At 49.8% G+C, this 25,333-nt stretch overlaps 1 protein-coding gene across 2 annotated transcripts in view; it reads left to right on the top strand.

Moving 5' to 3' along the window:
* NOTCH3 (notch receptor 3) overlaps positions 1 to 22,668 on the top strand; it is a 42,221-nt gene extending 19,553 nt beyond the window's left edge. For both annotated transcript variants that reach the window (XM_069086940.1, XM_069086939.1), the window contains exons 17-33: positions 124 to 349; positions 638 to 839; positions 935 to 1,088; positions 1,209 to 1,393; positions 1,493 to 1,625; positions 1,715 to 1,972; positions 2,277 to 2,389; positions 2,521 to 3,074; positions 5,902 to 6,222; positions 8,572 to 8,726; positions 8,828 to 9,047; positions 9,428 to 9,512; positions 14,996 to 15,158; positions 15,638 to 15,942; positions 16,052 to 16,199; positions 20,362 to 20,459; positions 20,626 to 22,668. In XM_069086940.1, coding sequence (XP_068943041.1) covers positions 124 to 349; positions 638 to 839; positions 935 to 1,088; positions 1,209 to 1,393; positions 1,493 to 1,625; positions 1,715 to 1,972; positions 2,277 to 2,389; positions 2,521 to 3,074; positions 5,902 to 6,222; positions 8,572 to 8,726; positions 8,828 to 9,047; positions 9,428 to 9,512; positions 14,996 to 15,158; positions 15,638 to 15,942; positions 16,052 to 16,199; positions 20,362 to 20,459; positions 20,626 to 21,708 — 4,403 coding nt within the window. In that variant the 3' untranslated portion in view covers positions 21,709 to 22,668. The remainder of the gene's footprint in view (positions 1 to 123; positions 350 to 637; positions 840 to 934; positions 1,089 to 1,208; positions 1,394 to 1,492; positions 1,626 to 1,714; positions 1,973 to 2,276; positions 2,390 to 2,520; positions 3,075 to 5,901; positions 6,223 to 8,571; positions 8,727 to 8,827; positions 9,048 to 9,427; positions 9,513 to 14,995; positions 15,159 to 15,637; positions 15,943 to 16,051; positions 16,200 to 20,361; positions 20,460 to 20,625) is intronic.
* Positions 22,669 to 25,333: the final 2,665 nt, after the last annotated feature.

Below are 25,333 nucleotides of genomic sequence, written 5' to 3'. Positions count from 1 at the left end.
TGTGTGTGTGTGTGTGTGTGTGTGTGTGTGTGTGTGTGTGTGTATGTGTGAGAGAGAGAAATGATAGGGTCCTGGGCAGTCTTGGGGAGACCCTCAAGAGCCCTGTACCACCCATCCCCCCAGACCCCTGTTTGAATGGTGGCTCTTGCCGGGATGGTGTGGGCTCTTTCTCCTGTTCCTGCCTCCCGGGTTTCACGGGTCCTCGATGTGCCCTGGACATCGATGAGTGTCAGAGCAGTCCCTGTGGCCCAGGGACCTGCTCCGACCATGTGGCATCCTTCACTTGCACCTGCCCTGCTGGCTATGGGGGTCTCCACTGTGAGCGCGATCTTCCTGACTGCAGTGAAAGGTGAGTTGGGGGCACTGATAGGATTGGGGTGTGGAAGGGTCAGGGTGTTGTCATGATTTAAGGGAAAGAGCTCTAGACTTGGGAGTCTGGAGACTTGGGCTTGAATCCTGGCCCTGCTTCTTACTGGAACTGTAGCTTCAGGCCTCTGGGGGCCTCAGTTTCCTCATTTGTGAAATGAGGTGGTAGACTCAATGATATCAAAACAGGCTCTACTGTAAATTCTTAAATCCTGTGACATTGGAGGGAGAGGCCGTGGGACCACTAACACTATCCTTCCCCTCTTCCCAGCTCTTGCTTCAATGGCGGCACCTGTGTGGATGGGGTGAACTCCTTTACTTGCCTGTGCCGGCCAGGTTTCACTGGCCCCCACTGCCAGAGAGAAGTGGGCGCCTGTCACTCGAGACCCTGTCAACATGGGGGCACTTGCATAGATGAGCACCGGGGCTACCGCTGCACCTGCCTCCCCGGCTATACTGGTGCCCAGTGCCAGGTCAGAGCTGGGGAGGGAAGGACTAGGTCTGGGAGGGAAGGAAGGGGGCTCTGTTTCTGCTCCCAGATCCTGAGGGAGCTGCCCCTTTCCCCCAGATGCTGGTGGATTGGTGCAGCAGGGCACCCTGTCAGAACAGAGGCCGTTGTACCCAGACGGGCCCCACCTTCTCCTGCCATTGCTCTCCTGGCTGGAGTGGCCATTTCTGTGATGTCCCTAGTCTTTCCTGCAGGGCAGCTGCAGCTAAGAAAGGTGAAGCCTATTCAAAGAATGGGTGGAGGGGTCTGGGAGTGGGCTGGAAGGTCGGACGGGGTCGGGAGAGGCTGTACACCTAAGGAGAACATGATTCTGACTCCTGGACTCCCTGCTCAGGGGTTAGGCTACAGCAGCTTTGCCATTCTGGGGGTCGCTGTGTGGACTCGGGCAGCACCCATCACTGCCTGTGTCCGGCCAGTTACACGGGGAGCTACTGTGAACAGGAGGTAGATTTCTGCAGCGTCCAGCCCTGCCAGCATGGTGGCACGTGCCGCGGCTACGTAGGGGGCTACGTGTGTGAGGTGAGGCGTGGCTGGACTCAGCTGGAGAGGAGAGGGAGGCAGGAGAGGGAGGGCCATCTGTCAGAAATGTGTTTGGTGCATCTTGTGTGTGTCTCACAGTGTCCCATCGGGTATGAAGGAAACAACTGTGAGGCTGAGGTGGATGAGTGTGAGTCCCAGCCTTGTCAGCACGGGGGGTCCTGCATTGACCTTGTGGGCCGCTACCTCTGTTCCTGCCCTCCTGGAACACTGGGTAAGGCTGGGAGGCTGGGGCTCGGCCGTGCCGTGGGCTGTGGTGCAGGCCCAGTGTCTGACCCTCCTCCTTCACCACTTTCCTTCCAGGAGTGCTCTGTGAGATCAATGAGGATGACTGTGCCTTGACCCCCGGTGGGGAACAGGGCCCCCAGTGCCTACATAATGGGACATGTGTGGACCAGGTGGGAGGTTACCGGTGCACCTGCCCCCCTGGTTACACAGGAGCCCACTGCGAGGGGGACCTCAATGAGTGTAGCCCTGGGGCCTGCCATGCCCCCCACACCCGGGACTGCCTCCAGGATGTCTTTGGGGGCTTCCACTGCCTCTGCCACCCTGGCTATACTGGTGAGGCCTGTGTTTGAGGTCAGGGTATCAGCCAGGGCCACAGTTAGGAGGCGTGGGACTGGGCTGGGGAGATAGGGGGTCCCTAGGGTAGAGCCAGGCTAGGGGACATTCATGGGTCAGCAGGATGGTTGGGATGGGGGCCTACATGTGGGATAGTGAAAGGCATAGGAGTGGGAGTGGGCTTCTGGGCAAGAGGTCAGTGGAGAAAAGGGTTTGAAAGATGGTAAAGGTCTTGCCATCTCTCCTGAATGGATTAGGAAGAGAGGAGCTTGGATGGTAAAGTCTGTCTGTTTTCCTTCCACAGGCCGGCGATGCCAGACTGCACTGTCTCCCTGTGAGTCGCAGCCTTGTCAGCATGGGGGTCAGTGCCAGCCAAGCCCCAACAATGTCCTGGCCTACACTTGTCATTGCCCTCCGGTATGTGGAGCGGGCATCTCCTGGGGAGGCAGGGGATTCCTGGGTTCGAGAAGTAGCAGCTGAGGGTGGAGATGGGGTCTTCTCGGGAAGAGGGACCCCCTCTCTGATCTCTGCTGTATATTCTCCCACAGCCATTCTGGGGCACCAGCTGTGAGCGAGTGGCCCGGTCCTGCCGGGACTTGCCTTGTGCTAATGGGGGTTTGTGCCAGCTGACAGCTCTGGGCCCCCGCTGTACTTGTCCCCCAGGCCTGGCTGGACCCTCCTGCCACCTCCGTACCAACACTAGCTGTTTGGGTACCCCCTGCCGACATGGGGGCACCTGCCGGGTCCTGACCCAGGCCCCTTTCTTCCGATGCCTGTGCCCCCCAGGCTGGGAAGGTGCCCACTGTGAGGGCCGGGTTCATGGGGCCCTGCCACCCTTGCTGCCACCCCCTGAGGAGCCACAGTGTCCCAGAGCCAGCTGCCGGGACAAGCGGGGTGACAAATACTGTGACCGGGAGTGTAACTCACCTGCCTGCCAGTGGGACGGAGGCGACTGTTCGCTTAGTGTGGATGATCCCTGGCACCAATGCCAGGCCCTTCAGTGTTGGCGCCTCTTCAACAACAGCCACTGTGATCCGGCCTGCAACACACCGGCCTGCCTCTATGATAACTTTGACTGCCACAGCCAGGAACGTGGCTGCAAGTGAGCTCTTCTGCCCTCTCTGAGCATGCCTAGGCCAGGCTCTGGTCTGCTCTCAGTCTGTTTGGCCATCTGCCTGTGTGTCTGTCAGCTTCTTCCCTTCCCCGCCAGTCTGCCAGGTCCCTCTCTTGCTCTTCCTTCTAGGCCTCGATTATGTAGTGAGCAGGGGCTTCCCCTGCAGGATCCCAGACTAGCTCCCCCGCTGTCCCCACAGACCCCAGCCCTGACCATCTACCCGTCCCCTTGGTTGGCTTTGTTTGTTCCCAGAACAGGCTGCCCAGCAGCCTTATAGCTCCTAAACATAGAGGGATAGATTGTAGGGTTGGGCCAAGAGCTCTCCCTGGGTCATTCCCCTCAGCTGTCACAGCTACCATGTCTTCCTTCTTGGGGCATCTAGTGCTCCTGGCTCCTCTTGCTTTTGCTGAGAATGGCTTCCTGGGGAAATTCCTCTGTCCATCTCTCTTGGGGCAGATAGACCTGATAGGAGACAATACCCAGGTGTTAATGATGGATCTGAGAGGACAAAAGGTCCTTCCTGTCCTGCTCCAAAGTGGAATTGAGTTCCTTAGGAGAAGTAGTAGGTTCCCCATTCCTGGAGGGCTTCAGTAAGAGGTTAGAGGATGGCCTGCCTCTGGCGAATACTCCAGAGTATTGCTTTGGGGTAGTGGCTACATGGGCACTCTTGGGGGCTGTCCCATCTAGCTTTCAGGCATTCCAGCTAAAGTGCTGTCAGGAGGGAGTGACAGAGATAAGCCAGGTACTCACCCTGCTATGCTCACCTTCGAAGAATTTGACTTTAGGTGACTTGAGGTGAGCGTCTGCCTCTGGGAAACTCATCTTTGTTAATCAAATACAGCCTGTCATTTACTAATCTGGATATAGGATCACAGGCTTAGAACTGGCAGGGACCTGAGAGGCTCAATGTCCTCATTTTACAGATGACACGAGATCCAAGTACGTTAAATGATTGACCTGAGGTTCCAGACTTATTATGTATCAGAGGCAGGACTTGAATCCAAGTCCATTCACTTCAAAACTGACGTTCTTCCCACTGGACCATACTTTCTTGGCGCTTTGGGGATAGACCTGTTTTGTGACTGAGTACATGTGTCTATTATTCAGGTTACCTGGGAATCTGAAGGTTATTTGATGAGTAAGGATTGAATTTTTATGGGGTGTCTCCAACTGGAGGTGAAAGAACCTCGAGGATTATCCCTGCTCCTTTCTAGAGATAATTCCTGCTTTGATAGCATTAAAAAAATTATTTCTTATTAATTTTCAATATTCACTTTTATAAAATCTTGAATTCTAAATTTCCCTCCCTCCCTCCCTCCATTCCTCACTCCCCAAGATGGCATGTAATCTGATATAGGCTATACATGTACAATTACATTACACATATTTCCACATTAGTCATGTTGGGAAAGAAAAATCAGAACAAAAGGGTTAAAACCACGAGAAAGAAAAAAAAAAGAGCAAATAGTTTACTTCGAATCTGCATTTGGACTCCATAGTTCTTTCTTTGGATTTGGACAGCATTTTCCGGAAAACATCAGGAGTCTTTTGGAGTTGTCTTAGGTCCTTGCATTACTGAGAAGAGCTAAGTCTATTTGATAGCAACTTTAAGATTTACAGGGTAGAAAGCTTTTCTCACCACAGTCCTAGGTGGCACAGGGGCCACAGAGATTGTTCTCATTTTACAGATGATGAAACCGACTCAGAGATGGGGAAATCACTTGTCCAAAGACACAGAGCTAGTTAGTGGCAGAGAAGGAGAGTGACTAAGAGCCTTTTAACTATCAGAGGCAAGCTCTCTTTCCCCCTCCCTTCCTTAGGCAGTCCCAGAGGCAGCCTAACAATTGTTTCTGTATTCTCTAGCTTTCTAGGAGGCAGCTAGCTGGTTCAGTTGTTAGAGCACTGGACCTGGAGTCAGGAAGATCTGAGTTCAAATCTGACCTCAGATGCTCACTAACTGTGTGATCCTAGGCAAATCACTTAATATCTGTCTTAATCCACTGGTGAAGGAAATGGCAAACCACTCCATTATCTTTGCCAAGAAAACACCAAATGGGGTCACAGAGTTGGCCATGACTGAACAACAAAACCTTTCCTTGATTGACCAGTCTTCTCTTGCTAGGAAGCGTCCCCCAGGATACATTACAATCATAGTAAATGATTTATTTAGGGAGACCCCCCCCAAGGCCCCCCATTGAGATTACAGGGCACACCAGTCTAAGGCAAAGGGACTGATAATCTCTGTGGGGAATGAGGGGAGGGAGAGACTCATGCCAATCTCTGTTTCATAGGGATACTTCCAAGTTTTCATTTTAGAGAACTGTTTCTGACCTTATTTCAGGTTTTGGGCCTATGACACCCACACTTCCTTTCTGTTAATTACCATAGGAGGTCTCTACCCCAATCACCTCCTTTTCAATATCTTCTTATTTGGCATCAGAGTTGTAGAATGTCAAGGAAAGGGCCTTCAGAAACCATCTTATACCAGTGGCCTCATTTTACATGTGAGGACCTGAGACACAGAGAAGGGAAATCTTGCCCAACACCATACAAAGTTAAGAAGGCTTGATTGACGAGAGGTTGTCTGTCCTCTGCTTGAAGCAACCCTCAGTGACAGGGAATGTGATGCCCACTTTCCCCACAGTCTGCCCCCATTCTCTGTCCCTCTCTGTCTCTTTCATTCCTCCTTTCTTAGACCCTGTGCCGGGAGGGAGGAGTGGCTTCCTTGTGGTCAGTTACAGGGAGATCAGACCATGGGCCTGAGGCCCCAGGGCCGCTGACTTGGCTCTCCCTGTGCCCTTTATTCTTTCCTCAGTCCCGTTTATGAGAAATACTGCTCAGACCACTTTGCTGATGGCCGCTGTGACCAGGGCTGTAACACAGAAGAGTGTGGCTGGGATGGACTGGACTGTGCGGGTGCTGTGCCGGAGCTGCTGGCTAAGGGGGTCCTTGTGCTCACGGTGCTGCTTCCCCCAGAGGAGCTACTTCGCTCCAGCGCCGACTTCTTGCAGCGTCTCAGCGCCATCCTGCGCACTGCCCTGCGCTTCCGCCGAGATGCCCATGGCAATCTCATGATCTACCCCTACTACAGGCCTGGTGGACATCCCAGCCGGGAGCTGGCCTCTGAGGTCATCGGGTGAGTGACACGGGCAGGCTAGAGCCCACTGGCTTCCCTAATTGTGGTCATCCAAATTCTCATCCCTGTTCTGTCTTTGTGCTGGGGATGAATCCCTGATCCTTACTTAGTTCCTTATCCGTCCTCACTTATGCTCCTCAACTTCTTCTTTTCTTTCAACCTCCTTTCACTTAGTGCCTTCTCACACTTCCTTCCCTTCTTTCCCCTAACCCCTTTTTACTCCATCATCATTCTTCCCCTCCCTGCTTGTTGCCCCCATCTCTCCCCTACTCCCCTTCTTGGAAGTGCTCTCTGTCTCTCATCTCTTTTCTCTTCCTAGAAATGCTCTCTATTTTTCTATCTCTCCACTTTTCCTCCCTACATGACTCTGACCTTCCCCTCATCTCTGATGCCCACTTACTAAGTGACTGTTACATATGTAGGTGCTGGTGGTACAAAGATAAAACTGGCACAGTCTTGTGCCATTCATTCTGCTGGAGGTGGAGGGTGGAACATATTTGTAGATGAATGTCTTTCTGTCAACTGGAAGGAATGTCCCTAGTGGTGGGAGGGCCCCAGGGATCTGTGCTTGGCCCTGTACTCTTTCACATATTTATCAAGGACTTGGATAAAGTCCCAGATGGCGTGCTTACATTTTACATTTACAGATGACGCCAAATGAGGAGGGCTTGTTAATATGTGGCATGTGACAGTCATGATCCAAAGGAATCTCAGGAGACTGGAATATTAGGCATAATCTAGGAGAGTGAAACTGAACATGGGTCAATGTGAAGGCTTAGACCTCTGTTCAGAAAATCAACCTCAAGTACAAGATGGCGGAAGTGTGGTTAGATCACAGTTCATTTGAAAAAATCTGGGAATTTTAGTGACCCCCATGATTATTAATATGAGTCAGCTGCTAAGAAAGCAGATGACATTTTTGGATATGCGAGGAGAGGTTCCATGTCCAGAACTAGGGAGAGTAAAAGTCCTGTTCTACTCAGGAATATTGTGTTCAGATCTGGTTATCATAGTGGGAGAAGGACAGTGATTGGTGGAAAGGACGGCAGCACAGTCAAGTGGAAAACACATTGGACCTGGACTCAAGGCAAGTCAACAAGCATTTATTAAGGCACCTACTGTGTGCCACACTGTGCTGGGCATACAAAGAGAGATAACAGACGGTTCTTGCCTTCGAGGAGCTTGCATTCTAAAGGGGATAGACAACATGCAAACAACTATATATACATGCTATATGCAGGATAAATAGAAGAAGATCTTGGAGGGAAGGTTTTAGGGGAATTGGGAAAATTAGGAGAGACCTGCATTTGAATCTGGGCAAATAGTATCTACAGCTTTACCACATAGGGATCAAATGAGATCTTGGATGTAAAGTACTTTTCCAGCCCTGTAGGACCTAGTGATTAGGAGGCCGGACAGTTGGTTGGAGAAGGAGAAGACTTAGGGAAAAGAGGGATTAGTCTTGTTTTGTTCAGCCCCATGGAACAGAACTAGGAGCAGCAAGGGGAACCCAGAGAGAGAAGCAAATTGTGCTTCAATGTAAGGGAGGTTTTCTTCCTAAGTGGCACAGTGGCATTTTTATTTGGAGTAGGAGGACCCAGGCCCAGTTCCCCATGGTGCTCCTTCAGACCTTGGAGGATATCTACTTCCTCTCTCTGGGCCTGGGTGGTTTTTTCTGTCAAATGAAAGGGTTGGGCTAGACTGTCTTTAAGGGTACTCTCAGCTCAGATTCCTTTGATGCTTGGCATTAGAACTCTCCTGAAGTGGAATGGGAGCCTTAGGACAGGGAGCAGCTTTCCTGTCACTTGGGTCTTCAGGTTAGAGGTGAATGAGCACTTGGGGGTATTGAAGAAGAAATTCCTGGTATGTGTTGGCCTTCTTCCTCTCAGGTGGATTCTGTGATCCTGCTTTTACCACTCATCTCTGCCCTCCTTTCCTTCTCTACCCCCATATCTCTGCCTTGCCCATTTCTTACCTCTTTCCTCTCTCTTCCCATCATTCCCCCCCATCTGTATTCTGCTCACTTACCCATCTCTCCTACCTCCTCTTTAACCCCATTACCCTTCCATGTCTCTGCCTTGCACACCTCTCCACCTCCCCACTTTTTCCTTCCTTTTCTTCTTCTCCATCATTCCCCCGCCCCAGTCTGTGCTCTGCTCACCTCCCCATCTCTCCCCTGCTTCCCCCATACTTCCCCATACCCACCATCTTTCACCTTCCCCTCTGGCACACAGCCTTGTCTTTGCCTCTTTTCTCTATCCTGTTCCCCACCCCTTCACTCCCTCTCTGCTTGATGCTCAGTGTTCCTCTTCCCTCCCCCTCACTGCTCTCCCTCTTCTCTGCCCTCAGCTCAGTGGTGATGTTAGAAATCGATAACCGCCTGTGCCTTCAGACCCCGGAGAGTAACCACTGCTTCCCAGATGCCCAGAGTGCTGCTGACTACCTGGGGGCCCTGTCTGCTGTGGAGCGGCTGGATTTTCCCTACCCTCTGCGGGCTGTGAGGGGTGAGGCACGGTGGGGCGGTAAAGAGGAGAGAAGGCAGGCTGGCCATGAGTGGGGTGCCATGGGGAGGGCAGCAGATCGGAGAGTTTTCTCCTCTCTCTAGGTGAACCCCTGCAGCCCCCCGAACCCAGCTTGAGGCTGCTCCCACTGCTTGTGGTTGGAGCCGTCATTCTCGTCACCTTGGGTCTGGGTGTCCTCGTTGCTCGGAGGAAGCGTGAGCACAGCACCCTGTGGTTTCCTGAGGGCTTCTCACTCAACAAGGAGTCAGCTGGGGCCAACAAGGGTCGTCGGGAGCCCGTGGGCCAGGATGCGCTGGGCATGAAGTGAGAGCCGTGGTCTCCCCCAGGCCTTCTCCTCTCCTCTGACCGCTCTAGTTTCCCTGTCTCCTCCTTCCCAGTTCCATTCTCTGTGACAGCCTCTTTCTCCCCTCTGTCTTCCTCCTCATCTCCTGAGACCTTATGGCTTCTCAACACTATCTCTTAAGACTTCCACCTCCTTCCCATCCTCTGTGACATACTCCCTTAGCACCTCCTTGCGCACCTCGATCCTGTGGTTTCCAAGTGTCATACTCTGATCTGAGTCAAAAACATCATCGTCTCCCAGCATGGGCACCCTGACATCTACCCAGTATGCTTAATTTCTGTTGGCGCTCCCAGTGCCTTCCCTCGTGGACCCACTTGACTGGATGGCTTGTCTTCTGTAGGAACATGACGAAAGGAGAGAGCCTGATGGGAGAGCCCTCAGAAGACTGGATGGACACAGAGTGCCCTGAAGCCAAGAGACTGAAGGTGCTGACCCGTTCCCAGCCCTGCCCCATCCCCCATCCTTTCCCCACCTCCATTCTTCAAGATCACAGTCATATGTCTGTCTGCTCTTTTGCAAATTCCCCAGGCCTGCCCCAGTCTCACTTTAGTCCTACACCCCAACTTCTCTTCATCCCTTGCCTTGTTACCTCCAAAGGTACAGTTTGTCCAGGCTTTTCTTGTTACTTATACAGACAGTTCTAGCTTTGTGTAAATTTGCATTATGCAAATTGAACTTTAGATGAAGAATTCTGAAAGAAATATACACTTTATATAGTACTGTTCTCTCTCTATCTGCTTCTGCCTTTTGGTTTGGTGGTCCATAGCCCTTCCCATCCCTGCCCCCCCAAAACCCTTTCCAAGTAAAAGCAGAATGGACTCATGGAGAGATTGCCACCACTGGATTGGGGCTTGGCTTGAGACCTCTGGTCTGAGAGAGACCTTTGGCCTGCTCTGCCCACCCACAGGTTCCTTCTCCTGTGTCTGTCCCCTTCTCCCATATATTGGCCATCGTCTCCTGTCTGTGTCCATGTCTGGCCCCTTCTCCCATATTTTGGCTGTCCTCTCCTGTCTGTTTCTGTGTCTGGCCCCTACATGCCTGCTCCTCATCCCTTTCTTCCTCTTGGTTTTGGCCTGGCCCCCATGTGGTTGGCCCTGGGCCCTGTGTATTCCTCCTGCTGCTCCCGCTTGTCCTTGAACTATGTGTCAGCCCTTTCCCTCCATGGACATGAAGCCCTCCTTCTGCTTGCCTCCTTCCTTCCCTTCCCCAAATCTGTGGGCCAATGTGCATGGCATAAAAATCTCTTTATATGGAGGTCTGCAGAATGGTCTGCTTCCATAAAGTGAAAATGGTCTGTCCATTCAGAGGGAACAGGGACCACCCAAAGGCAGAGTCCCAAGGTCTTGAATCTCTCAGATATCCTGGGGCAGCTGCGGGAATTCTATGCAGGCTGCCTCTACCTGGTTCATTGGGCATCTGGTAATAGTGAGGCCTAGGCTGTTAGCTAGGGATGGATACAGCTCAGTCCCCAGTGCTGTCCTCTCTTTGCTCCCACTTCGTCCTCTTTATCTCTGTCTCCTCCAGCTCTGGCCGCCTCCATTAGCTCTTGGCAAGAGCTACCAATAAAGCTTGAATTATTTGGACCTCAAGTTCCCCTTCCCCCCTTTGGCTCTAGATCTTAATATACTTTCCTCTCTGCCCTGTGGGGGCTCCTTGAACTCCTGGAGGAGAAAAGGGGCTGCCTCTCTGGGCCCCACAGGTTACCTCTCTGGCTTCAGGTTACCCTGTTTTCTTCCTTCCTCATCCTTGGTATTTCCCTGGGTTTTCGGCCTCAGGAAACCTGATTCTTTCCACAGTCTGGTTTTCTTTTGATCTGAGCATGGGCCCTGCCCCTTGCTGACATACACAAGCTGTGTCTGAATCCTCTCTATGCATGGCTGCCGAAGATTCTATGTCTTGCCTCCTCCTTGCTCTCGGTTGACGTCTAGGCCCAGTCTCTAGTTTGTGTGAGACTAACCTAGGGAAAGAGCGATGGGAAAGGGATTGGGTCTTGTATCTTTCCTGAGAAGTAAGGCAAATCTTCTCAATAATCCATGCATTCTAGGGTGGAATGAGCTGCCCTGGGAAACAGTGAGTTCCCTGTCCCTGGAGGTCTTCCAGCAGAAACTGGATGTCCTCTTGGAGGGAAATGTTGGAAAGAAGCTGCTTGGTCTGTAGGCATCAGATGAGATCTCCGAGTTCTCTCCCTGGGGACCTTCTGTGGTTCTTTGATATAGAACTCAGCCCTTGGAATGATTCATCTCTTCTCCTGTTACTTCCAAAAACACACACACAGACTGGCCAGCATTTTCTAGTCACTTATTGTGTGCCTCAAGGGACATGCAGAGGGAGTGATTTTCCTGACATCTGCGCAGCAGAACACTGGGTTTGAAGTTAGACTCAGGTTCAAATTCTGCCTCAGAGACATCCTAGCTGTATGACTCTGGACAAGTCACTTACTCTCTTTAAGCAATGAAGAAAGGATGATGGATTTGGGGGTCAGAGGACCTGGGTTTCTGGGTTCGAATCCTGACTCTGCTCCCTATTACCTACATATCTATGCCATAGTTTCCTCTTGGATGAGAAGGTTTCTTCAAGTTCTAAATCTCTGATTTTGATAGGATTCTTGTAAAGGCCTAACTTTCAACTGTATTGACATAACACTTTCAGGTTTGCATAGCTCTTTTTTTTAATTCTTTACAAATGCTTTATTAACTTCTGATTTACATCATTCATTTCCACCAGATTTTAAGTTACAAATTTTCTCCCCATTTTTCCCCTACCCACCCCCCCAAAATAGCAGTCCCACAGGATATCCCCTCCTCCAATCTGCTCTCTCCCATATTGACTTTTCCAGTCGATGCCTCAGTGCCTGTATATCTTATTTCCCAATTACATGTAAAATAGTATTAATAATAGTGTGTATATATGTGTGTGTATATATATATATGTATATATATTTGAGTATTTGATTTTAAAACTTTGAATTCCAGATTCATTCCCTTCCTCCCTTGTCACCCACCCTTACTGGGAAGATAAGCAATTCAGTATAGGTTGTACATGTGTGGCTAATGCAAAACAATGACATAGTAGATATATTGTAAAAGACTGACTATATTTCCCTCCCTCCTATCCCACCTCCTACTTATTCTATTCTCTACTTTGATCCCATCCCTTTTCAAAAGTGGATGCTTCCAACTTCCCTCCCCCCCAGCCTGCCCTCCCTTCCATCATCCCCCCTCTCATTCCCTTCCCCCCCTATTCTCCTGGAGAGTGAGATACCCTATTTAGTGTGTATTTCATTCCCTCTTCAAGCCAAATTCAATGGGAATAAGGTTGACCCAATCCCTTTTGCCTTCCTATTCTTCCCCTCCATTGTAACCATTTTCCCTTGCCTCTTCTATATGAGATAGTTTACCCCATTCTGTCTCTCCCCATCTCTTCTAATTATATTCCTCTCTCACCCCTTAATTTCACCCATTAAGTATCATCCCTTCCTGTTAAATTGGTCCTGTGCCCTCTATCTATGTATACCTGTAAACATATATACACACATTCACATATGTATTCATATGCCCATATACCCTCACATATAGACATATATATATATGTATATATATATATATATTTCTATTCCCTTCAACTACTGAGAAAAGTTTCATAAGTTACAATTATTGTTTTTCCATGTAGGAATGTTAATAGTTCAACTTTGATAAGTTCCTTATGATTTCTTTTCCCTGTTTACCTTCTCATGCTTCTCTTGCTTCTTGTATCTGAATGTCAAATTTTCTATTCAACTCTGGTTTTTTCATCAAGAATACTTGAAAGTCCTCTATTCCACTGAATGACCATATTTTCCCCTGAAACATGATACTCAGTTTTGCTGGGTAGGTGACTCTTGGTTTTAATCCCAGCTCCTTTGACCTCCGGAATATCATATTCCAAGCCCTTCGATCCCTCAGTGTAGAAGCTGCCAGATCCTGGGTTATCCTGATTGTGTTTTCGCAACATTCAAATTGTTTCTTCGTGGCTGCTTGTAATACTCTCTCCTTAATCTGGGAATTCCGGAACCTGGCTATAATATTCCTAGGAGTTTTCTTTTTGGGATCTTTTTCAGGAGGTGACCAGTGGATTCTTTCAACCTCTATTTTGCCCTCTGCTTCTAAAACATCAGGGCATTTTCTTTGAGAAATTCCTGGAGGATGATTTCTAGGTTCTTACTTTGATCATAGCTTTCAGGTAGTCCGATAATTTTTACATTATCTCTCCTGGATCTATTTTCCAGGTTTTTGCCATGAGATATTTCACCTTGCCTTCTATTCTTTCATTTGTTTGGATCTGTTTAACAGCATCTTGATTTCTCATAAAGTCATTAGCTTCCATTTGCTCCAATCTAATTCTGAAGCAATGATTCTCATTGAGCTTTTGAGATTCTTTTTCCATCTGGAAAATTTGACTTTTTAAGGCATTCTTCTACTCATTGCCTTTTTGAGCCTCTTTTGCCATTTGAGTTTTTTTTTAGGGTTTTATTTTCCTCAGTCAGGCTGTTGACTCTCATTTTGTAATTTTCTTGCATCGTTCTCATTTCTCTTCCCAATTTTTCCTCCACTTCTCTTATCTGCTTCTTAAGGTCCTCTATGGCCTGTAACCAGCTTGTATTTTCCTTTGAAGCTTTTGGTGCAGGAGTTCTGACTTCACTGTCTTCCTCCTGTTCCATGCTTTGCTTCTTTTTGTCCCCCAAATAGGAGTCTAATGTTGGGATCTTCTGTCTGTTTTGTTTCCTTTGCCTGGTCATGTCTCCCCTCAGTCACTTGACCCCTGGGCTTTTTGCCATAGTAGAACTCTGCCACCAGACAGGGGAGCTTTCGTCCCAAACGCTGGGATCTTCTCAGAGCTGCTGGAGGTATTAGATGGGTGCCCTCTCTGAGGTCTCTGCATGCTCTGGCAAGCTGGACACACACCCCAGGACCTCCACCCTAGACTGCAATCCAGATCCAAGCATGTTAAAGCAAGAGCAATTACCCCTCAGACTGGTGCTTGGTCCCCCTACACTTTGTAGGTCAGGACCTCTGGCTGGTTGTGCCAGTGGCTTGGAGGCTTCTCGCCCTGGGGGCAAAAGCCTATGCACTCCCACTTACTGGGTCTCAAAGTGCAGACTGCACTGACCTCTCACTTTGTCCTTAGCATCTATGTGTTGATAAATCTGGAAACAGCCACAGCTGCTGCTGATCTGGAGTCCCTCCGGCTGGTGGCTGGTCAGGCCCGCCATGGGGCTAAAGCCTCGGGTGTGGGGCTGGGCTCGGCTCCCAGAGTGCTGCGCTGGCCGCTTGCTGCTGGCCTGCCGGCTCTCCTCAGTGGGAGGTTAGCTTCTCTGTGTCATTTTATGGGTTCTGCAGCTACAAAGTTTGTTTAGAGTCCCCCTTTTTACATGGATTGGGGAAGGTGGAAGCTGGAGCAGTAGGGAAGTCCTGCTTCTACTCTGCCATCTTGACTCTGCCCCCCTTGCATAGCTCTTTATACATGTAATCACATTTGGTCTCCACACCAGCCCCGGGAGGAAGGTGATATTATGGTCATCCTCATTTTACCTCTGAGGAAACTGAGGTTGAGAGAGGTCAAACTCAGGTCTTCCTGACTGCAAGGCTAGCGCTCTCTCCACCGAGCCACCTAGCAGCCCCCTAGGATAGCTGTTCTTGGCCTCGCCTTTGGCTTGTAGAGCTTCCAGGACCTCATGGCCACCTTGGAGACTCCCTTTAGACCCTGACTTGTTCCTTTTCTCTGAGAGCAGAGATTCTTCTTGTTTATGTCCTGGCTCCCTTTGGCCATCATTCTATTGAAGGTCACGGGCCCCTTTTCATAGGCATATTTGTAAGTGGGTGTGATGAAGCAGGCACTGCTCCTTGCCCAGTCCCCGCTTCTGTGTTATTAGGTGGAGGAGCCTGGGGCTGGGGCCGGGGACCCTGTGGACTGCCGCCAGTGGACTCAGCACCATCTTGTCGCAGCTGACATCCGTGTGCCCCCAGCCATGGCACTAACCCCACCCCAGGGTGACCTCGATGCTGATGGCATGGACGTCAATGTGCGAGGACCAGGTTGGCATGGAGCCCAGCTTGCACCTCCTTGAACCTCCCTCCCTTGTCGCTGGCTTCCCAGTCTATCCCCCCTCCCAAACCTCTCCCATCCTGAGCCTCCCAATAATGGGTCTGCAAGTGTGGCAGGTCTTTGGGGAAAGAAGAGGTGGGGTTTCTCATTGTGCAGCTGACACAGCCAAGAGGAGTATGCTGTCCCCAAGTATGAGGGAAGGGGGCTGCCTTATGGCTCCCAGCGAGGCTCCCCAGCATTGCAGGAGGTGAAACTAGACTCCCTGTGTCTGTTTACAGTAAAAGGAGTTGGGTCTAGGTTGTGTGTGTGTGTGCGTGTGTGCCTACACAAGGAGAAGGGGGTTGAGTGTGGAGTGTTTTCCCAGGGACCAGGATTTCTCTCTGTGTGTATTGGGGAAAGAAGAGAATTGGGTGTGTCTCCCAGGGCCCAGGCCCCTGACTCCTGGCTCAGGGACCCCTCTTTTCCCTAGATGGCTTTACACCTCTGATGTTGGCCTCATTCTGTGGGGGAGCACTTGAGCCGGTGCTGGTGGACACCGAGGAAGCTGAAGATACCCCAGCCAATATCATCTCAGATCTGATCTGCCAGGGGGCTCAGCTTGGCGCTCAGACAGATAGGACAGGAGAGACCGCCCTGCACCTGGCTGCTCGCTACGCCCGCGCTGATGCTGCTAAGCGCCTGCTGGATGCTGGTGCTGACACCAATGCCCAGGACCACACAGGCCGTACCCCTCTGCACACAGCAGTTACTGCTGATGCCCAGGGTGTCTTCCAGGTGGGCTAGGGCTTCTGGGTGGGGGCGTGCTTGGGTACACAGAAGGGGGAGGTATCCTGAGAATTCCCTAGGGCTTGACTCTGACCACCTGAACCATCTGCTGTCTTAGATCCTAATCCGAAACCGTTCCACGGACTTGGATGCCCGTATGGCGGATGGCTCAACAGCATTAATCCTGGCTGCCCGGCTGGCTGTCGAGGGCATGGTAGAAGAGCTCATTGCCTGCCATGCTGATGTCAATGCTGTGGATGAACTAGGTACTGCTGGGCCCTGGGGGAGGAGGGCAGGTGGGCAGTTTGGAGAAAAGGAAGGAAATGTGAGGTGTTCCTCTAGCGCTTCTAAAGCAAGCTGAGGGCCACACCAAGGGCCCCAAGTGTTCTTAGAGGGCGTCTAGTGCATTCTCTTCATTTTTCACATGAGGGAATTTAGGCCAATAGAAGTTAAGTGATTTACCCAACTGTCACTGACTCCAAATCCAGTCTTCTTTTCCACTGGATCTTATTGCCTCTGGGGATCTCAGAAACAGAAACATCTGTCTCTCCTTGTCTGTCTGTCTGTCTGTCTGTGTCTATTCATAGATCTAATCTATCCATATCTATTCATCTTTCTCTACCTACCTGTTAAACATCTAAATATCTCTATTTATCTATAGCTGTCTCTCCACCTCGATATCTTTCTGTCTATTATCTATGTAAACACTTATCTATATATTTCTCTTATCTGTCTGTCTCTCTATCTGGCTGTTCATTATCTATTGCCCAAACTTGGCCTGAGTATGAACTTATTCTACTGCAGAGCTGTCAAACACACAGCCATTGACTGCCTGTGGCCCACAATAATCCTGCGTCTGACCAGAGCCAGATTAAAATGTCATGAGAAATATCTAACAAAAAAAGTAAAAGTAAATTGTAAAAAAAAAGTAAAGATACAGTGAAACAACCGATAACATTACATTTAAAACTAAGTCATCATGCGGCCCACAGGGATCCTTGTGGCCAGGGTTTGGTGGCCCCATTTCTACTTGCATTTGACATTACTATTCCACAACGTGTGCATATGGCCATCAGATTCCCATAGAATCCTCTTGGAGGGACCAGCTGCCCATCAGGGCAGTCCATCCTTTGATTTGAGGCTAGCTGAATTTGTTAGGAGATTTTTCCTTAAATCAAGCCCCTGTTATTCCATGTTCTGCCCCCTAGGACTAAACAGAACTAGGGTTATTGATCTTCCATGTGACAGACCTTCCAATCTTTGTGGACAGTAGATATCCTTCTTTATTCCCTTCCTTAAGTCTTTTCCCAGGTGCTTTGATAGATTCTTGTAGGGCCAGTTCTTGGGCTCCCACACCATTCTAGCACATGTCCTCAGGGATGGATGATATGAGTAGCTTTTTCTCAAGTTGAGGTCTACTGTCCTAAGGCATATCCCCCTATGCAGTTACATTAGCCTCTAGAGTTCCTCCTTTTCTTCATCATCCCAATCATTTTTGTTTGTGTCTTCAGAATTTCATTCTTGAGGGCTTCCCATCCCTTTTAGGACACTTCACCTATTCATCCATCCATCCATTCAGCAAGCAGTTAGCTCGAGCTATATGCCAGACCCTATTGTTGGGTAAGAGGGAGACAAAGTCCAAAACCAAAGGGTTCCTGCCCCTCATCCTTTCTCTGAGCCCACTGGAATCCCAGTAGAGGTTTGCATTAGACGAGAGTAGCCCTGCTTTTTTAGGAGGTACTGGAGGCTTGTCCCCAAGGTTCCCATCTTCTATCCCTACTTTACAAGGCAGCTCCTTCTTGTTGCTTAGAATTGAGGTCAGGATAGCAGCAGATCCCCTTGTTTCTCCCTCTACCTTCTGAAGAATGAAATGATCATTAAGGAAAGTCACAAATGCGTCAGCTGTTCTGGTTTTGGCAAAGGGAACTCCACAGATGAGCTGAGAGTCCACTGTATTACAGTGTCATGTGTCACGATTTATCTTCAGAGTGCATCTAACTTCCTTCTGTGCAGGTGGACTATAGCATACTTCCATAGAAATATTGCTGCTTCTTTTGGTCCTCACTCAGATATTCTGTACCTTGGAGTACACATAGTAATTCCCTGACTTAGGTTCTGGGATTTCCTCACATGAGTGTTTTTCAGGGGGACTGTGATTTCATTGGTATAAGGAATTCCCAATGAGGAAACTCTTTCTACTAATATATATCATCAATCAGGTCCTACTCTGAAATTTTTTTTAGAACATTAAGTCTTAGAAAGTTGTCCAGGGAGGGGAGGCTAGGTGATGCAGTGTATAGAGCATTGGCACTAGAGTTAAGAGGACCTGAGTTCAGATGTGACCCCAGACACAAGCTGTGTGGCCCTGGGCAAGTCACTTAACCTCGATTGTCTCCCTTCCCCCAAAAAAGTTGTCCAGGGCACCAAGATGTTAAGTAACTTATTTTATTGGCTTTTGAATAGCCAATGTGTGTCCGAGGTGGGGTGTAAACTTGGGATTTCCTACATCTGAGGACAGCTCCATCCAGCATGTGACGCTGCTTCTCCATATGACTAAATCTTACCATACCCCCTACTACCTATGCCCCATTTTGTGTTGTCTCTTTTGAATGACGTGTGTCTTTTCAGAGAAGAATTCCAGTCCTGAATCTCATCTTACTAGGCCTCATGGATTCACATGAGGTCAAACTTGCCTCTGAGGTTTTTGATCTCTAGTTCATGTCCTGTATTATCCTCACTTTGTCGATTTGTCCAGACACAGCTGAGACTTGGGGCTTTATTGCAGATCTCTTTGGATATTGTTTGAGAATGCTCTCATTGCTATTGCCCTTGTATCTAATATGTGTTTTCTATTCACAGCCCCTCTTCACTTGGTCCCAAGCATTTTTCCCATGGGTCTTAACCTATCTTGTAATGACCTTTGCATTCTTTCCTTTGCTCTTCCTGGGGTCTCTCTGGCTTTAGCCTCTGGGAAATCTCTCCTGATTCCCAGCCCATTTCCCTCCCTCCTGTTTAGCTGACCTGAAGCTTTGATTATCTTCTCCACCTTCTTTACCTGATCTGAACCTCCTTCCCCAGTGGTCATTCTCCAGGGAGTCTTCATGGTAGACAGTGGTTTCCCTCAGAACCAGTCAGCCTCCAGTTGGGTTTCTCTAATGACCAGAGGTAGACTCTTGAATCTTCCCATTCCCATGTCTCTGCACTTGAAAAAGTTTCCATCTTTAAAAAATCTCCCCAGCCTTTGGCTCATTGGCCATGGAGAGGGGACTGTGTAACTGAGAGACTTGGTCTATTGGCCTTCTTTGAGAAGCAGTTGGGTGATACAGTGATCCTGTGTGATTGACTGACAGTCAGGAAGATCTGAATTCAAATCCAGCCTCTAGCTCTGTGACTCTGGGCCAGTCACATAACTTCTCTCTGAACCTCTTTTCTCATCTGCAAAATATGAAGAATAGTAGCACCTCCCTCCCTAGGGTTGTTGTGGGGATCAAATGAGATAACATTTATAAAGCCCCTTGCTAACTTTAGCTTGCTATGCAAATGCTCACTTTTAGTAATGCTATTATTATTTCTCCTCCAGATGGCTCTGAGAGGTCATGAACACTTGGGCCCTCAGTGGTCTTCCAGAATCCTCTTGTTAAAGCTTTGCAATATCCAAATAGAATATTAAACATACCAAATTATTCTGGGCTTAGATTTCCTTGGCATAAGCTACATCCCTAAAATGAGATCTCTTTGCAAAGGAAAAATATATATAGGTTGGGTTTTTTTTTTAGTCCAGACCTGTTTGTGATTTCATTGATGTCAGGAACTTCCAGTAAAGAAATTCTTTTTGCCAATGAATATGGGCAATTGTTCTGTGTGTCTTAAGGAGTTCCCTGAGTACCAGGAAGTTTGGTGACTTGCCCAGGGTCTCTGAGGCAGTACTTGAACCCAGGCCTTCCTGACTCTGAGGCAGCCTCTTAGTCCACGAGCTGCATTGGTATCTATGGAAGTTTAACATCAAGAGTAGGCTGTGCCCAGCTTTTATACAGCTGATTCAACAAATATTTATTAAGCACTTAACTGCAGAGCTCAGTGCTTGGTGCTAAGGAAGAAACAAAAGTTGAAATAAGCATATAAAAAGGCCAGTCTGTATTCAGAACAATGCAGTGCATGAAGATAATGCAGAATTCCTACTGAGTGTGAGGGGAGCGAGGGAGGCTGCCCTCTACAGAGACTCTTATTGGTGTTTACAAGCTCTCTTCATTCTGGAGTGGGCACACACACACACACACACACACACACACACACACACACATCCAGGTCTCTGCAGGGCTCCCCTCCTCCTCTAAACACATCAGCTCTGGAGGTCAGACCTTGTGCATCCCCTCAGCCCCTTGCTTGAATACTGACTTTGGGGCTTGACCTCTGCTTGTGTGTTCTCAGGTAAATCTGCCCTGCACTGGGCCGCAGCTGTCAACAACGTCGAGGCCACTGTGGCCCTACTCAAGAATGGGGCCAACAAGGACATGCAGGACAGCAAGGTGAGGCCCTTCCCCCACAGTCTGTCTCTCCTCCTGCTGATCTTCCCCCTTTGGCTCCTTTTTCTTTCTCTTTTTCCTTCCCCTCCTCCCAAACTCTTTCTGGTTCCCTACCGCTCCCATCAGCCCCCAATGCCAATCCTCATGCCTCCTGCTCTGCCCCCTCCAGGAGGAGACACCCCTGTTCCTAGCCGCCAGGGAGGGCAGCTATGAGGCTGCCAAGGTTCTCTTGGACCACTTTGCCAACCGGGAGATCACGGATCACCTGGACCGGCTGCCCCGAGATGTAGCCCATGAGCGGCTACACCAGGACATTGTCCGCCTGCTGGAGGAGCACAACACAGTTCGCAGCCCGCCAGGTGCCCATGGGCTGGCCCCGCTTCTCTGTCCACCTGGTACTTTCCTGCCTGGCCTCAAACCCACACCTTCAGGGAGTGGCAACAAGAAGAGCCGGCGGCCCCCAGGAAAGGGGGGCCCGGGGGCCAGTGGGGCCAAGAGTCGTACCAAGAAGCTTACACTTGCGTGCCCAGGCCCCTTGCTAGAAAGCTCCGTGACACTGTCACCTGTAGACTCTCTGGACTCACCACGGCCTTTTGGGGGGACTCCTGCTTCCCCTGGGAGTTTCCCCTTGGATGGGCCCTATGCAGCCACTGTGTCACTGGCTCAGCTGGGTGGGGCAGGGAGGGGTGCACTGGGACGGCCCCCGGGAGGCTGTGTGGTGAACTTAGGTCTGGTGAGCCCTGTGGCAGTGCCCTTTGACTGGGCCCGCCTCCCCCCACCAGCCCCTGGAACCACCCACCCTAACTTGGCCCCACCAGGCCCTTCTTTCTTACTGCCTGGGCCCCTGCCACTGGCTCCAGGCCCCCAGATCTTGGTGCCTGGGACCCCTGTCTCTCCCAAGGAGCCCCCACCCCAATACTTCCCACCAGGTGGAACAGCTGAGGAGTACCCACCACCTGCTGGTCCTGTGCCTCCTGCTCGAGGAAGCCCCTCGAAACACTTCCTGCGGGTGCCCAGTGAGCACCCCTACCTTACTCCATCCCCGGAGTCTCCTGAACTGTGGGCCAGCCCTTCCCCCCGCTCGCTCTCAGACTGGTCTGACTCCACACCCAGCCCTGCCACTGGGGCTCTGTTGACATCCCATCCTGGCCCTGGCCCCCTGCCCCAAGGCCAGGGCCAGACTCAGACTCAGACTCAGACTCAGCTGGGTCCCCGGCCCGACCCAGCCCCCAAGAGGCAAGTGTTGGCCTGAGACAGCCCCCTGACCCTGGGCTCTGCCAGGCTAAGACCCATGGGACCCCTGGGTCTCCTATCTCCCGACTGCCATCTCTCCCTTGTGTTTTTTTCTCACTCACTCTTTTTCTCTTGCTCTCTCTGACCCCACACACTCTTCCCTCTCTTTGCCTTCTCTCCAGGCTTCCATGTTTTATCTCTGACATTAGTGTTTTTTTTTTTATATTTTGTATAGAACCAAATACATTTAAACAAACTTATTATTATATCTATATATATTTTTTTTTTACAAAATATATATATGGAGAAGGTCCCTACCTTTCCGTTCCTCACCCCACCCCCACCCCACCCCACCCCAACTGCACTCCCCCCAAAGGGGGCCAGGCTAAAGCCCCCACCCCTCCCCTCCCATCAGTGCCCCCGTGGGGCTGACCCTGTCGGCCTATAGGTCGCACTAGATCCCGTGTACTGAGTACACCATTGTGACCACGTCTCCTGTGGTGCCTGTGGCCATGTTTGTGAGCCCCTGTATGGGGGGGGGGGGGAGGAGAACAATGGCACCTGAATTGGGAATCTTCCCTACTTCACTGCATTCCAGAGGTAACGTATTTTGTGGCATTGCTTGGGAAGGGACCATGTCCATTTCTCTGAGCTTTAAAGGGAAACATTGGCCCATTTGCTCTGCTTCCTTTCCCCTTATAGATTTGGGGTGGGTGTGGGTCATTGTTCCCCCCAAAATCTGTACATTTCACTAAAGTCTTTATGTAAATATGGGGGTAGAGGGAATCCCCAGCCCCTTGCACTGCCCAGGGCTCCCCTGGCCCTTGTATCAGAAATAGAAGGATTTTAGGCTATTTTTGTAATGTGTCCCATCCTACACTGCCTGTGGATGGAGCCCAGGCTCCTCTCTTCCCCTGCCCCATTGTACAGACCCTTGACCCTTTGCCACCACCTAATAAAAGTGTAGTTATCACCAAAATGTCAACTGCTTTGTGTTCATGCATGTGTTGGTTGGGGGGAGGGGAGGCTGCTCCCAGAACGGCTTAGTTTAGTCTTCTAAGGACTTTAGTCTGCTCTAGTCCCGAGTTTAGTCTTCAAAAAGTAGAACTGTTACTAAGAATTTTGACACCTGGGTGAAATTCACTTGAAGGGAGCAGAAAATGCCCCAGTTGGCTGCTGAAGAATCCAGGGCATGCTGCCATCACTGCTGATCCCTGGGGTGTGGTGTGGCATGGGTCCTCAGGTCCAGTGCAGAGGGGGAGAAGGTGCTGAGATATCATGTGCCCCACGGAAAGAACGGGACCTGGAACTGGGCCAGGCGGTAGCACTGGGCTAGTCGCTGTCAGGAGGTAGAATCCCTTCTGCCCACCATGGGGACGATGTCTGGACTGCCTGGGCCCTGGCAAAGCTCTGTTATTAACTAAATCTCTAGAAGAAAAAGCTGGAACGAGTGAACAGACTGAATCTGTCGTCTGGAGATTTGGGCTTGAGCTCTAGCTGTGCTGATTGTGGCGGTGGAACCCTGGGTAAATTGCTTCCTTTCTCTGGGTCACACTCTCCTTGGTTAATAGCTCTTAGGACCATCTTGAGCAAAGTGATTTGTAAACTCTTAAGGGTGTTTGTGAATAGACAGGGGGTGGAGGGTTTGGAGGATCATTGTAGTTCTGAACTTGTGTTGGGACCACAGTGAAGAACCGTTTTCTGGAGGGTGGGGAGGGATGGAGGAAACAGAGTGAGGGGAAGGGGACTACAGGATGGGAGTGGGACAGGGCCATGGAGGGGAGGGGGCCACAGGGTGGGGAGGAGGGGGGCCACGGGGTGGGGGAGAAGGGACCACGGGATGGGAGTGGAAGGGGACCATGGAGTAGTGGGGAGGGGGCCACGGGGTGAGGGGCCATTTTTATGTCAGCCCTGAAATCTTCAGTTCTTCAAAGATCTGTGGATACTTCCTCTGTACCTTGGTAGGCTGTCTTTGACAGCTACTATGGCCTAGCAGTCATCACTAGGCTGGACACCAGCCTGGCTTGTCTTCTGACCTCATGTTGTCTGTTTTGTCTTCTTACTCTTATCTCCTTAATCTCTTCCATTTACTTCCTTCTCTGAATTTACCTTGCTTCTACCCACTCACCTGGACTTTTGCAATAGTCAGTCAGCACCTGCTGTGTGCTAAGTTCTGGGGATATAAAGGAAGGCAAAGAACAGTCCCTTGGCCTCCTGGAGCTCACAGTCTAACCGGGGAGGTTACATGTAAACAAGGTATCTAGAGAGTAAATTGGAGATAATCTCAGAGGGAAGGCACTGAGATTAAGGAGGACAGGGCAAGGCTTCTCACAGAAGATGGGACTTTAGCCGAGGCTTGGAGGAAGCAAGGGAAGTTGAGTGGTAGAGTCGAAGAGGGAGAGAGTTCCAAGTCTGGGGGAAAGTCATTGGAAGCTTTGGGAATCCAGAGATAAGAGCGCTGTATGTGAGGAGCAGCAAGGATGTCAGTGTTGCTGGACTGCAGAGAGTACAGAAGCGGGAAGGTGTAAGACTGAAAAAGTAGGCAGGGGTCAGGTTAGGAAGGGCTTTGAAAATCCTAGGTCCCTCGAAGTAAGAGAGAAGCATAAACTGATTGACTAAAGAGGGTGATATGGTCAGCCTTGTGTTTTAGGAAGGTCAGTTTGACAGTTGAGAGAAGGATGGTTTGGAGTAGGGAGAGAATTCAGGTAGAGAGCCCAACTAGCAGGCTGATGCAATAATAGAGACAGGAGATGACATGGAGCTGTATCAGTGTGGAAGGGTCAGAGGATGCGTGTATGAGAGATGTGACTAAAGGTGAAATGGCAGGACTTGGTGGCTGATGGGGACTGGGGGAGAGAAGAAAGATAAGAAGTAGAAGACAATCCCTTGGTTGTGTACCTGGATGGTTGAACAGGTGGTGTAGTGAAAGGGAAATCAAGAATGAGGGCAGGGCTTGGGGAGAAAGATCCCAAGTTCAGTTCTGGACATGCAGAATTCAAGGTGACTGTAGGATGTCCCATTCAAGATGTCTAAAAAGGCAACTGGAGATGTGTGACTGGAGGTCAGGAGAGAGGCTAAGAAACAACTAGATCTGAGAGTCATTTGCTGAAAGATGATTGAAACTGTGGGTTCTGATGAGAATCACCAAGGGAAATAGTCTGCATAGGTTCCTAAAGTGGGTGATACTGCCCCATGGGGGGGCACTGGGATAACAGGGGGGTGGTGGTAGCCCTGGGTGAAATTGGGGGAGTGTTGAATAAAACAAGGCGGGGGGTGGAAGCATAAGGAAAGAAGAGAAGAAAATTTTGAAAAACTGTTCTTGCATGTTTCATCTGTTGTATAAATTAAAGTGGCAGTGATTAAAGTGGCAGTGATTACATTATTTTCCAAATAGACACACAAAATGCAAGTTACAACCCATCAGCGGTCAGGTCCACCCACAGGTCTTAACAAGCAAGTATGGGCAGTTGAGTGTGTCAAGCATTGTTGGGAAGTCCAGCATGCATTGGCAGGAATTTTGCGTGTAATGTCTTGTTTATAATATGATATTATACAGTTACATGATGCAATATTGCATCATCAAAATGTCAATGAAGGAAAAACCCCACAAATTTATAATAAATTATTAAATTTCGGATGCATAA

Source organism: Petaurus breviceps, unplaced genomic scaffold (assembly GCF_028583685.1).
Source record: "Petaurus breviceps papuanus isolate PSGF00001 unplaced genomic scaffold, PetGlider_PUasm1.0 180, whole genome shotgun sequence".
Taxonomy (NCBI): domain Eukaryota; kingdom Metazoa; phylum Chordata; class Mammalia; order Diprotodontia; family Petauridae; genus Petaurus; species Petaurus breviceps.
The sequence above is the reverse complement of the archived record's forward strand: the minus strand, read 5'-3'. Positions and strand labels throughout refer to the sequence as shown.